Raw genomic sequence first — 15019 nt, 5'->3', positions numbered from 1 at the left:
GTGTGACGTGTTACGGCGTGATGACGTATAGGCAGGCAATAAGCATTCACAGAGGCCCAGGTAGTGTGAGTACAAACTGGCCTGGGCCGCAGGGGGAGAGGACAAGTACCCTAAAGCATGGGGCACGGTACGGATGGACAGTGTGAGTACACCCATAGAGTATGGACATGCCAAACAGGAGGTAACATACAGAGAGTAGTGTGGATGTAGCACCCTGCTACCTGTAGTGGGGTTAAACATATTCTCAGCTTGAAGGAGCGTAGAGTCATTGAAATCATTAAAAAGATCAATTAAAGCTGGGCTCATTTTTTCTTTGAAAAAGGATTCACAAGTGAGTGAAAGTTGAATAACACTAAGGATGCACTAACACCTGCTTATATGTCATCACCCCTCAGACTTTTTTCGTTGTCTAACTGCTTTTGAATATTTTCATCTGACAAAATCTGCAGTAAACACCACCTACCACCACAAACCCTTCGGCGGCATCTTTTTAAATGTCGGCTGCGGGGAACAGTCGAATATTAATAGTCCTTAGGACAGCCGTCGATGCTCGTGCTCCTACATGTGCTCATGCTCATGATCATACTGTACATGTCGAGCTGTGCTGAAGCCCACCTCTCTCAAGGGCCGTGGCTGGGAAGTGTACAATTCTTAAGCACACTGGTCAAACAGACTAGACTTTGGTGCTTTGGCACGGTATGAATGTTAAGTGTGAGTAGGTCCTAATTGTAGTTATCAGATCCTGAAGACCTTGGCAGTGAGAAATGAGCCTGAGCTCCAGGGTTTGTTCCTGTACCTGCATTCTAGTCCAGGTGTCACGGGACTCTGATTCCTCCAGGCCTGGGCTCCTTGCCAGCGCCCTGACTACATGCTGTGGCCGCACTTTGGTCCTCACAGGCTGAATTATGAGAGTGTTTTGGCAAAGTTATACTTACGACGATTCATCCTTGTTCGGGCTCAATAGCCCCTAGGGACCACAGCTGAAAGTAAATCCTGCTGGGGGTTTCTAACCTCCTGGCAGTCTAAAATTGCTTTATTATTAATATTATTACTCAGCGATGGGCCTGTGAGAACAGAATGCAGTTTTTTACGATTGTATATATCTCATTGCGGCTGGATAGAGCTGTGGTAGCACTGAGATGACCTGATAGACTTTGTAACAGGACTTCAGTGTTAATTAGTGTTATGTAGCTTCGCGCTACTCTTCCCTGTGAGGACAAAATGTCTCACAGTGTGGCCAAAAAACTGCAGTTTATGCTTCACAGTATGTTGAAAGTATATATATATATATATATATATATATATATAAATATAACGAGGAAAAAAAGACAAGGAGGAAATAAATACATTTGGAGCAAAAATTAGTGCTCAAAAATGTAATGTGCACAAATTACAGTCACAGGGCATTAGGTAGAACAATATTTAGAGAAATCACAATATGACTTAAAGGGCTTAAACTGCTACATCATACAACACCCTCTATTCTTAAAGCCAAGGTCTGGACAAGGAAATACTGCCCCTCAAAATACAATCTCTTCACATGTCTAAGGTTTATCACTTTGTTTATCAGGCCAAATGATACATGTATTCATGTTACTATAGAATCAAACAAAACAGCGTTAAATCCAGTTGGCTCATCTATATAAGATTTTCCATTGACTGAAAATTTTCGTTGTTTATTTTGGACCACATTGACGTTGGCTACACAGCGGTATATATGTTAAGCTAACTGACAGCAGCCAAAGTCGATCAGTATTGCTTAAACAATGTTGAATAACAACTATATAAGAAGGATGTCTTGAAGGCTAATTTATTTTTCCCATGTTGGTGAAGGCATTACCCGCCCTTCTCTGCCTCTGATTGGCTGATACTCTTTGCTGTTGATTTAATTCCACCACAAAATCATCCTATGATCTTTTTCGCCACTTAGATACATCAAATTAGCCATCAAGACAGTTTTTTTTTTCGTGTAACAACTATGAAGGGAGAAATCCAGTAGAGTCGCTAACAGCCGGACGTGGCTAACAGTGATTAGCTCAGGGAGGTACGGTGAAGGCATTCAAACGTCTTTTTTAACCACTAATACTGCTCAAACACCTGTTAGACTGTCAGTGAAAGCCAATCAGAGGCAGAGTAGGGTGGGTCATGCCTTCACCATTCTAGGTAAAGAACTCCAGGGGACCCTTTTAAAGAGGCTCAAGGTCCTCGAGCAGGGAGAGAGAGGGGCGTGGGAGGGGGGGGGGCACTAGGTGGGGTTCCTCTGACTCTCCCGGTGTCCCAAAAGGAGCCTCTCAGGTTAAATTTAGAGCAGGTCAGAAAGGGTAGCAACCTGAGCTTCATGAGGATATCCTTCTCTGCAGCTCCCTCCATTTCTTTACTTTCTCCGACTCATTTGATTTCACAACACAAGTTACTTTTGCCTGTTCTCCAGAGCATTGTGTGACATGGTTTAGCCCTCTCTCAATAATGTTGACATTAGGCTTCCTCTTTCTCACTGTATTTCCTCTGTGAGATGAGGCTACATGAGTTCACTGAACTCTGTATTGTTTTCCAGTGCCTGTTAGTATGTAAAGCAAAACTTTGACATTTTTGCTGATGATCATTGAATCTGCGTTAAAATAAAGTACAACACTCCACACTCATGTGTTACAAACTTATCAGAAGCAGAGATAAAGTCGTGTTGGCATTTACAAACAATTCCCATGAAGTAAGGGTGTTGTGTAAAACGTAAATAAAACCAGAATACAATGATTTGCAAATCCTTTTCAACCTATATTCAATTAAATACACTACACAGACAATATATTTAATGTTCAAACTGATAACTGACTTTATTGTTCTTTTGCAAATAGTGAGCGAATAGTTCAACAGTTTAAGAACAACATTTTATAAAACTTATAATTACAAGGAATTTAGTGATTTCATCGTCTACAGTCCATAATATCATCAAAAACACCACCAGCTTCTCTGGGCCGGAGCTCATCTGAGACGGACTGACGTAAAGTGGAAAAGTGTGCTGTGGTCTGACGAGTTCACATTTCAACAGTTAGTGCCCATGGCATCATGGGTAACTTGTATCTGTGAAGGCCCCATTAATGCTGAAAGGTACTGCAGGTTTTGGAGCAACATATGCTTCCATCCAAGCAACATCTTTTTCAGAGACGTCCCTGCTTATTTCAGGAGGACAAAGCCAGGACACATTCTGTTCGTGTTCCAACAGTGTGACTTCATAGTAAAAGAGTGCAGGTACTAGACTGACCTGTCTGCAGTCCAGACCTGTCTCCCATTGAAAATGAGTGAGGCATCAGGAAGAGCCAAATACGACAACAGAGACCCCGAACTGTTGAGAAACTGAAGTCGAAATCAAACAAGAATGGGAATGAATTCCACCTACAAAGCTTCAACAATTAGTGTCCTCAGTTCCCGAACACTTAATAAGTGTTGTTCAAAGGAAAGGTGATGAAACACAGTGGTAAACATGTCTGTCCCAGCTTTGTTTGAACGTGCTGCAGGCATCAAATTCAAAATGAGTGAATATTTGCAAAAGTACAATAAAGTTTATCAGTTTGAACATATAAATATATTGTCTTTGTAGTGTATTCAATTGAATATAGGTTAAAAAGGATTTGCAAATTATTGTATTCTGTTTTTATTTACATTTTACACAACATCCCAACTTCATCGGAATTAGGATTTGTAATTATTGGATAAACAGCAGCAGATATTTTCTTAGTTAACTGCTGTGTCCCTGTATGTATTCATGCCCCTGTGGGGCTTTTTTTGTGTTCACCATGCACTGATTCTCATGATTATCAAGGGACTAGTTATGGAAATACTATCAAATTGTTGGCACTCGAAGGGCTAACTTGTTAGAATAATCTTCATTTGTTATGACTACTACAGTTTCCTTTTAGCGAATCATTTTTACTGACTGTCAAAATAACAATATTATCTTTTTCATTTCAAAAAGACCCACTCACTTCAGCTCTTGATGAAATTATGTGTTAGCATGGCTAGCTTAATTTATAAAATCAAGCTAGGTCATACGTTGGATAACTTGTGTTACTTTGTGATAGGCTAGGGCCTGTAGCTCCTGGTGCTTTTCAGTTAGCAACTCTTCAAAAATTTTGGGTTAGCTACAATTAAGGTTTTTAATTTAACCAGCATTACAAGTCACTTTGTCACTAGCCTACTGTTCCACATTTACATAATTGCCAAATAATGAAGTGCAACTAACAACAAATGGTCTCTGTGCATAATGACAAAATGTCCTCTCTCTGTTTTGTGTTGCAGTTCTGTGTGGAGTTAAACCAAGGAACACTGGCCAGCTTACGGAAGTGGAAATGGCCCAGAGGGCTGTGGAAAAGTGCTGTGTCTGACAAACCCACTGGACACTCCAGCAAGGTGTGACAGACATTTTGAACAACACTGATACCTCTCTTTAAAGTCTCCACTCAAAATGAGTGCTTGTCTTCTGTTTCTGCCCTCTAAAATGTCTGACACTGACTACAGTGACTTGTATCTGAGAAAAGTTTCTCACTAGAGAGCTGTTTTCACAATCCCCTCCTGAAGGATGTCTGTGCACTTCTGAGCTCTGAGATCCAAATGTATCCTGGGCAGCTTTAAATATTACATCACAAATCCACAAAACAATCACTGTCTAATATGTGAAACACTATTCGATGGGGCAACAACTTCAATACAGCACCAGCAAAGAAAGCTGAAACCTCCAGCTCAGAGCGAACTGTCAGTACGGAGACACACTGCCAGGAGCAGCGGACTGTGGGGCAATGAGGGAAAAACAGTAGATGAGCTCCCAGCTCTGTCTCTGAGGGTTTCATTTACTTTTTATATGGGAAATATTAATCATAGCAGAGCAGCTTTTAAAGACTTTAACACTTGTCAGGAGTGGGACTTTAAATAGTAGATTTACACTGAACGCCGTGGGACAGAAAACTGCTGCTGCTCCCTTCATTTCATAAATATTGGTATCCCTCAAGTACCCAAATCTTTCAAACCAGGACTTTTGCCAATTGGCCCCTGAATGTTAGAGCTCAATCCTCACAGCAGTTCAGTGTTGCGATGTCAGGGCTATAAGCCGCTCCGGTAAAGCTAAGCCCGGTGGATTCATTCAGCTCAAAGAGGTCGTCTCTCTTTTTAACAGTATCCGCTCAGACATGAGGAAGACGCTGAGCACAGAGCAGATCACTTTGCTCGTTCACAGCAGAAACCTTCCAGGAGATGAACCCTTGACATAAACTTTGGCTGGGTCAGCTGTGTGTCTCCGGCCTTGGTTACATAAGATGGATGGTTGAAATAACAAGCAAGGGTTTTAAGATGCCATGCCACCCCCAACCTCTAATGCATTCTGACAGCGTGATAGCACCGAGTAAATTGGGAAGGTTTGTAGTTCAGGACTTTTTTTTCTAGTTTTGAACAGGGATTATGGCTTTTTATCATGCACGATGGAGTTTACATATATTCTGCAATTAAAAGCCAACACTGGGGCGGCTGTGCTTCAGTGGAGAGTGGGTCGTCCTCCATTCGAGAGATTGGCGGTTCGATCCCCAGCTCCCCCTGGTCCACATGTCAAAGTGTCCTTGGGCAAGACACTGAACCCCGAATTGCTCCCTGTGCTGTGCATGGGTGTGTAAATGTGGTGTGCATGGTTAGATTAGATTATATGGTATGTAGATGTTCACTGCCATCAGTGTGAATGTCTGTGTGAATGGGTGAATGTGACAAACACTGTGAGAGCGCCTTGAGTAGTCAGATGACTAGAAAGACGCTTTGTAAGTACAAGTCCATTTACTGTGAAAATTTATATTCTGTATAATGAAATATGTCTAATTTAAGGCCAAAAGCAATAAATAATTCTACGGAGCCACTGAAGTCCTAAAAGGAATGCTGACTCAGCATTTCCCCACCAGATTTTTCCCTTTGCAGTGAATTAAAGGCCAGGTTGGAGTAGAAAAGGAGTGGTTCGTGTGACATTGGGACACTTAACTAAATAAAAAAAAATCTTAAAATTCTGAAGAATTCAAACCTTTTACAGACTTATCTTTTTTTATTTCTAACTTCACTATTTCTAAACTCCTAGCTGCCCTGGTTCAAAGTGCCCTTGAAATAAAACATCCCCTGAATTACCACCTGAGTAGCTTGGCTTTTTAAATGGTAGACAACATTTCCCACTTTTTTGTCTAAAAAGATTTAGAAATTGAAATTTTTTAGTTTTCATTCTCTCGTTATGCCCTGGTGCCCTCGCAAACATTATTTATTCATTCATACATGTCTGCATCGTGTTCTGGAAAAGCTGTGATCATTATTTAAATGCATCTTTTTTACTCTTTGCATTATAAGTGTTCACTGCTGCAAAGAAGCAGTTTCCCACAGAGATCACTAAAATGTAGGTTGATAATGTGACTAAGCCTTGTTAGCTGATCTTATATATATATATATATATATATATATATATATATATATATATATATATATATATATATATATATATTCATATATATATATATAATTTATAATATATCTCTCTGTCTGAAATGAGGCCGTGTAACACAGTGTACTGCTGTTACCAACCAGAGAATGACCTCAAGGCTCAAACAGTGCTGTAGAAAAGAATCCATTTAAGCCATGGTCAGGAAAATGATGTAACTGTAGCATTTCAATAAATGTGCTTCTTGCTTGTCTCAGTAGAAGAAATAGTCCTGACTTTGCCTTCAGTAGGTCATATACAGTCATGAACATTCATGGATGCTGTGTATGGTTCTACAGACAGGGTCACCTTAGCTTAGCTTGTTACACTTCAACAAGCCTCGAGATTCATATTGATGGCCTTGTGATGCAGTGAATGACTGTATTGATAAGTGGTCATAAGCGTTTTATTGGTTATGATGTTAAGGCCATTTAAATAGAGCACTACGAATCTGTAAGTACATGCATGACTCCATTTCCCATGATCCTCTTGTCCCAGGGAGCAAGCTACTCTGGCTTTCTGTGGGACACTTCGTCTGGTATTGACCTGAAGGATGCTGCAGTCCTGGAGGCTCCTGTTGTCAATGGCAACGGGAATCATACCAACTCTCAACTCTACCTGGCTCACTTTTCTGTAAGTAACGATTGATCCCCAAAACAGATTGTCGTGTTCAGATGAGGTTTGTTTGCTAAAGACAAATGTATTCAGTGATGAAATAAAAGTCTTCTCATGTTGTTTAAAATAAAGGATGGCAAGGAAATCAATATATCGGTCCATGAACATTACAGAGCGCACAAAGGACACATTTTCATTGTGCCATGTTTTGTTTGATGCTTACAACTTTATTATAATTACTTATTTATTTTGATCCAATACCTGTAGCAACCCGACCCCGGATAAGCGGATGAAGATGAGATGAGACCTGTAGTTATCACACAGCAGCAGGAACGATATGCATGAATGGATTACTGAACGTGCAAACTGAGCAACAGGCCCAGGGGCCCGCAGGGTCAGGGGCACTGACTCACAAAATGTTGCTGAAAAATACACAAAACAATCACAAAGAGACGCTAAACGACCAGTAACATACACAGAACGACTATGAATGATACAAAATGACTACGGAGATGCAAAAATAACTTTAAAGAGACCTAAATTACTGAAAATAGATGTAAAACAATACAAATTGTACACATAGTGGCTACAAAAGACCCAAAATGATTATGAAAATGACCACTTAGTCTCCGTTCACACTGCAGTTCCAAGTGACCTGAATCCGATTGTTTATGTGCCCCTTGTGTGATTTACTTTTGACAGTGTGAACAACACAAGTCGCATTGAATCTGATATTTTCCAATCAGAATAACGCCACTTTTAAATGTGCTACTGAATCGGATTTTTTTGAATGTGACCGCAATCTGAACAGTCAGGTCGCACTTAATTTTTGACGTCATACTGACCTGCACTGCACTGTTTTGTAATGTAATGTAAGACAAATAAAGTTGATTGAAAAAAAAAAAGTCTGCACAGGCGGGAGCCAGGAAGAGAATCAAAACAAACATGGAGGAAAGCAGTGAAGCAGGCGGCCAGTGGAGGGAACGAAGTCCTATAATACAGGTTGCTGTTGCCATGTTCGCTTCCTTAAACACCGTTGTGGTGTGATGTCATCCATGATCAACTGCACATGTGGGTCACTTCAGGAGCGTGAGCTGTTCACACAGCAGTCCGTAGACAGACCACATTTATAGACGTAATGTGAACAGACAAACAAAGAATCGGATTTGAGCATTAAGACCTGCTGTGTGAACGTAGCCAAAAAGACCCTAAATGACCACAAACATACATGAAGTGACTGCAAATAACACTAAACAACTAAAAATAGATGCAAAACAACTACAAGGAGACACAACATGATCACAAAGGGATGAAAAATAAGCAAAAACAGACTCATTGAGACTCTTTAAGTTTGGGTGTCCTGTTCCTGTGTAGACAGGCCGGGGGCCTCTAAAGAGCAGGGGACACACTCAGCCGACTTCAAAGAACTGGTGGCGACAAAAGCCGTATCTCGCCCAAAAAGTAGCCCTTGAACACACCTCGAAGACTAGCTACAGCCAAGTGACCCGTATGTTCTGCCCCTGAGTGAGAGGAAATAACTCTCCGTACCTGCAGGCGGCTGTAGTCTGTATTCATTATTCAAAAAGGGAAACCAAAGACCAACAGGACGACTCAGGCTCCTTATGCTTGTTAGCCAGTTAGCACATTAACAACACAACCCCATGTTGGAAGAACAAATTTACAGCGTGTGTCAGTCTTCATCTCCACTAGTTCTTTGATGCTGAGTTGGTTTGTGCCTGCACATGCCTGTGCCCAGGGGCCCACTGTCTCATACTCCATCCATGATAATATATGCATATCATGTCCAGTTCATTATTACCATTTATTCAAAGTCTTGCAGTATTTCCTATAGTGACATTATTGTACGTAAATAACAAAATGTGTCAACGGGATGCCATATTTTGTCACTATGAAAACACATTTTATTGTACCATAATTGATTACTGCACTGTGATAAATTGTCATTACACAGGGACAGGAGTTTCAGTGTTTATAAAATCCTACATTTATTTTATTTATTTATTTATTTTTGTTGATCATTTCTGTTATGATAATACTGAATTCACCAAAATAATTTCTGAGATCTAGGAACGGAATCCGAATCAATCAGAATCAGAATGCCTTTTATTGTTACTATACACAATACAATGAGATTAAAAGCGCCTCCTACTCACTGCAGACATGTATGTAGGTATAGAAATAAAAAAAATAAGATATAAAATGACTATGCTGCCACAAAAGGAAATTAACCAAAGTCTTGTCCCTGATCTTCAGAAGGAATTGCATCAAAAAAATTCCATTATGTATTCAGACATTTTAGTTTTCATTTTCCGTGTTCAGACATTGCTAAAAAAGAGTGTGGGCAACCGACAAAGCAGGAGATCAGACGAGTTGTAAAAAAATCAACAGGAAGGATGCCCAAATTGGTAGCAACACACTTTGTAGCACACACGTTTACCTCTGTGTTTTGTTTTGTTGCCAACTGGATTGTGACCATCATCAAATAACGTTTCCCCTTAGGTCGGTTCATACGAGCTAACAGTGGTGAACGTCCACATGCAGGCCACAGCTGCATCAGGAGAGTCCAACGGCAAGAACCACAACACAGATGAGGCCAAGTGTCCGCACCTCTCCCCCAGCATACAGGAAACACTCAAAGGTCAGTCTGCCACGCTAGACCAGTAACACTCACCACATGTCAGACCGGGTTTGCAGTGATGGATCAAAACTAAAGGGATCTCAGACAGATCATGTGAATTTCATCCTATTCTCGTCCATTCTCTCCATGTTTTTCTCTGCAGGGGAGAAGGAGCTGGTGGTGCTGGGAGACTTTGGCTCCCCTGCTCAGAGCTCAGAGCTGGACGTACTGAGAAAGGAGAAGCTCTGTGCCCTGGTACCATCCTCCCAGTTCACCAACATCAGCACCCGCTCACCACAGGGCACCCGCTGTCTGGACAACATCTGGGTGAGCCGCTCCCTCAAGAAGATCTACTCTGGTAGGTGCACTGAGTGGGTGTTTTCGGACAGTGGTGGATCTGAATTAGATATTTGAAGTCATTCATCACAGGTCCAGTCTCAAGTCAGTCATTTGTGACAAATCAAGTCTCAAATTCTCGGAGAGAAGTCCAAGTCAAGTCTTGAGTCATCCAAGGTTGGGTCAAAGTCAGTCCAGACTCTCAAGTTATAATAAAAAAAAGTCATTTGAGAAAAGGTAAACACTTAAGTAGTTAGAGACAAGCTAAGTCAATTCTCTAAGTTAAGTCTAGGTAAATCTTGTGTCAAGTTTGTGTCCAGTTTCAAAGCAATGTCAGTTATAACAAGTTTAAGTCCAGTCTCCAGTTATTGGAGACGAGATCACGTCAAGTCATGAGTCAAAGTGAATTTAAACAACTCTCAGTAAGGTCTCAAGTTATCCAAGTTAACTCCAAGTTAAGTCACAAGTCATTCAAGACTATTCCAAGTCAAGTTTTGAGTCATTCAAGAAAGGTCAATTTCAAGTCTTCAATCAAAGTCAATCCACAGAAATATAATTCTAGTCCCAAATTACGAGAGAAAAAGTAATTTGAGACTAGGACTAGTCAAGTCTTAAGTCATTCCAGACAAGTAATAAGTCAAGTCAAAGTCAGTGGAAACAAGCCAAGGAAATTCTCATGACAAGTTAAATCTTGAGTCAAGTTCATGTCCAGTTTCAAAGCAAAGTCAGTTGAAAGTCGAGACTGAAGTTATTTTAGACAAGTCCAAGTCAAGACTTGAGTCAAAGTCAACCCAGACAAATATAATCGAGTCAACGGGAATCAAAGTATATAAGTCGACTATCAAATGTATTTAATCATTTAAAACAAGTCTTAGTAAGGTCTCAAGTTATTAAAGATGAATCCTCCAAGTTAAGTCGCAAGTCATGTGAGACAGATCAAATTCAAGTCTCGGGTCTGTGTGTCAATCCACTCAAATATAATCTCAACAGTCTCAAAATATAAGAGAAGAATCATAAGACAAGGACAAGTTAAGTCTTAAGTCATTCCACACATTCAGTTAAGCCATTCTCAAGTTATCACCAAGTCCCTTCAGTGCATTGGCTTGATAACTAAATTCCCAAGTCCTGCTGAGGTGCTTGATTTCTTTTATTGTCCTGGGATTTCACCAGGTCAAAACTTGATCGTCTCAGAACAGTCCAAACTAAGACAAGTGTCAGGCCCTCATTTTTTCCCCACATGTAGCAGGACACCTGGTTTCCTTTTTTTGTTTATGATAAATGAAGTCCAGTTGCAATTCCAGTTAATGCTCGAGTTCAGACGGATGTGGGCTGTAGCAGCTTGTGTTCGATCAAAGTTTACCTCATTGTATCCATTGGTCCCATGCATCTGCTGAATTTCCATTTTCTTGTGTCTTTCCCTCCAACAGGCCACTGCATGATAGTGCGGGAGGGCTTGACCAACCCCTGGATCCCGGACAACTGGTCATGGGGCGGTGTGGCGTCGGATCACTGCCCTGTGGTGGCTGAGTTTTACGCAGATGTATCCCCTAAGGAGCTGAGCAGGCCTGGCATGGCAGTGGTGGACAGAGGAGACATTATGTCCAAACATGAGCGGTGACGACATCTGCATTCACAGTAGAGTCAGCGGTGGATGACGTCAGACTTTGCCCTGTCCGGATGCTGCTTCGTCTTGGTTAGCTGTGGAGCGAAGGGTTTCCTGGTGAATGTGAAAATGTGCCAAGATTGCCTTTTGGGTTTTCAGTTTATCAATGTATAACAGTAACTGGTAAACCAGACATCGCCAGACCAAATGCCAGTCAGTCTGGAACCTCTCTATCCATTTTCATTTTCTAATGCCTCTGGACACAATTGGATAGGCCTACAACCAATCAGAGCAACAAGAAATGTGACGTAGGCTGAGTGGCGCACAAATGTAAGCAGACTCCAGCGTGCAGAGATGAGCTGTGATGTGTGGCATCAATATGAGTGCACCTGGTTTGAATGTTATCAGACGATTGAATGTGTGTCATCAGTTGTTAGACACTAGCATATATATGAGGCAGTATGGCACCACTCTACATCCTAGTTGACTCACTAGGTCATTTTCATCTCACCCATCCACATTGCTTTCACCTGCTCGACCGCAGCGCAGCATTACGAGCTACAACGGCCAATCCATTGGATTTTGGATCATTGCAGACAAAAAGCTCTGTGAGGGACAAAATGTTATGATACTTACGCATTTTGTTCAGAAAGATAATCTTCACAAATGAACTCCAAGTGTTGCATGTCAGCAAGTGTTGTGAACAAGCGAGGTATTTACCAATCTATTTTATGTCGTAGAACCACAACCACACCTTATTTAAGGCGTCTAACCAAAAACCCATTCAAAAAAGCCGTTGACTTTGAGACAAGGGAACAGTAAGTGCAAAAATGCTAAAAATGTCAAGCCATGATTGTTTGTAGTGTACCACAATCTTTTCCTAAACATAACCACATAGTTTTTTTTTAAAATCTAACTAAGTAACTTCAGTTTTGTTTGAATTCACAACGGGACTCCCAGAGTGATGCTAACAGGACCTGACCATGCTAACGACGACCGTCAGGCCCCTTCTAACCCATATCTATGAGCCTGATAACCACTGATGACACCCATTCAATGGATTGATAACATTTGAAATAGGTGTTGAGTGTTGCCATTTTTGCCATCAGAGTTTGAGAATAGTACTTCAACAGAAAGTTCCACATCAGCTGCTGCCATCTTGGTTGTTTTTGAAAATGCCTCAAAGGCACTCCTCTTTTCTAGAGAACACATCTTTTGTGCAAAGCGTGAAGGCTCTGCAAGTTGTCACGGTCTGAAATCCGCCCCATACGAGATAAACAGTTGTGAATGGCCTGACCAGGATCTGGTCAGCTGGAAATGTGTCTGAACAGGAGGGAAACCAGGCGTACCTGTCAGAGCAAATGAAACATGAGCTCTCAGATTTGTCTGATTCCGAGGCTAGTAACTGGTAATAGAGCCATAAAATGTTCAGACAAAAAAAGATATGATGTACTTTACAAAGAAATGTGCCAAACATTTTCTATATGTATATAAAATAAAGAGAAATCTATAGATGTTCCAGCCGTGTCTGACCTTTCATTAATGCAAATAAGTGCAGTATGTAATCACAGGCTCGGCTGTGACGCTCATCTGTTCTGTCAGCTGAGAGGCTGATAACCTCCCAGCTGTAGAGCTCATAAAGGCTGAGCTCCTCAATTATGTAAGCCAGGCCTGTGTGTGTGTGTGTGTGTGTGTGTGTGTGTGTGTGTGTGTGTGTGTGTGTGTGTGTGTGTGTGTGTGTGTGTGTGTGTGTGTGTGTGTGTGTGTGTGTGTGTGTGTGTGTGTGTGTGTGTGTGTGTGTGTGTGTGTGTGTGTGTGTGTGTGTGTGTGTGTGTGTGTGTGTGTGTGTGTGTGTGTGTGTGTGTGTGTGTGTGTGTGTGTGTGTGTGTGTGTGTGTGTGTGTGTGTGTGTGTGTGTGTGTGTGTGTGTGTGTGTGTGTGTGTGTGTGTGTGTGTGTGTGTGTGTGTGTGTGTGTCAGTGATCACAGATATGAATAGAAATAGATGACAACAGTAACACCATATGGAAAGGATGTTACTCTAATTAAAGAGGATATACAGAATTTGTTGGCCATTTTGAACTGCTGACCTGTGTGCTGCCACACACCCCTCAGTCCCTCATTTACCCCAACAGTAGCATACATAGACCTGCCCTGCCAGCATCCTGTCACTGGCCTGAAAACCAATCCAGGATCTGTTACTCATGTTGCAGCTCAGGGGGCCCTCTAGTGGCTGATACTGATATTTTTTAAATTGTGCTTTTGTTTGAAAAACTGCTTTTCTTTCAGGATAAATTCAAATGTGTTCCCAGTAGGCAGAATGCGCGCTGTATACTGAAGCAGAAAAATATGAATCTGAATCAGGTTTATTGCTCAGTAAGCAACAAGGAATTTGCCTTGGAGGTTTGGTGGGGACCGGACCCATGTTCCCCGCTTTCACAGAAAGGGTTCTATGTTCCCTGGTTGTTGTTTTTTTTTTTCATAATCAGTGTGGGAACAGGCCTATGTAGACCCTAACACTACCACCTAACCCTGACCTTAACGTTAAAAAAGTCTGAATGAAATCAGCAGAGGCAGAAACTTATGCAACCGGGGAACATTGGACCGGGGGACACAGGGATGACACTGTTTGGTGCACAGCAGTGAACACAGTAAGAGAAAAGAAAGAAAGTACTGCAACACTCAAGTCAAAGGTAAAGTGTTCTGGTGGTGTGAGGTCTTGGTCTTCGTGAAGCTCTCCTTGTCGGTGGCAGCGGCGTACCACATGGTGATGGAGGATGCAGCGTAGAAGCACCCCATCAGTATTTGGCAGGTAGTCAGCGACTGCAGGAAGTACATCCTCTGCTGGGCCTTTTTGGTGCAAGAGCTAATGTTCAGCTCTTGAGGTCCTGGGAGATGATGGAGTCCAGGAAGCAGAAGGACTCAACAGCGTCTCCACTCCACAGTGTCTTTTGGGGGCTCTCTGCAGAGACACAGAAGTCCTCCCTTTGTTGGCCTCCAGGTTGAGCTTTCTCCTCTTCCTGTGGGGCTTCAGTGCAGAAGGAAAATGGGTTTGAATCTATAGAATATTAAAGGTGCTGTCAGTAATTCTCATCTAATGCACTTTTTGTTGAATTCAGCAAATATTTCCTCAGCCTCTGACGGTAAGTCTGACATATTTTCACAAAACTTGTGTTTGGCAGGTTTAAGGTTCAAGGTATCTTTATTATCCAATTTAGTGTACAGCCAGCAGTAAAAGAGGCACAGCAAACAACAAATATAGGGTGTGCTTTTTTCTTGATTTGTTCATTTCATATATAATGTATGTGTTGCCAGTGAGATGCCATCCCATTTTTGAAATTA

General features: G+C 41.6%; 1 protein-coding gene across 1 annotated transcript in view; it reads left to right on the top strand.

Annotated features, from left to right (window-relative positions):
* eepd1 (endonuclease/exonuclease/phosphatase family domain containing 1) overlaps window positions 1-13178 on the top strand; it is a 35618-nt gene extending 22440 nt beyond the window's left edge. Inside the window, exons 4-8 of the mRNA XM_083925136.1 lie at window positions 4294-4404; window positions 6986-7120; window positions 9623-9761; window positions 9904-10098; window positions 11504-13178. Of these exons, the coding sequence (XP_083781262.1) occupies window positions 4294-4404; window positions 6986-7120; window positions 9623-9761; window positions 9904-10098; window positions 11504-11694 (771 nt within the window). The 3' untranslated portion in view covers window positions 11695-13178. The remainder of the gene's footprint in view (window positions 1-4293; window positions 4405-6985; window positions 7121-9622; window positions 9762-9903; window positions 10099-11503) is intronic.
* The last annotated feature ends 1841 nt before the right edge of the window (window positions 13179-15019 follow it).

The sequence above is a fragment of the Echiichthys vipera genome (genome assembly GCF_963691815.1).
Source record: "Echiichthys vipera genome assembly, chromosome: 13".
In the NCBI taxonomy this organism is placed as follows: Eukaryota; Metazoa; Chordata; class Actinopteri; order Perciformes; family Trachinidae; genus Echiichthys; species Echiichthys vipera.
This window is presented reverse-complemented; position numbering and strand designations above follow the sequence as displayed.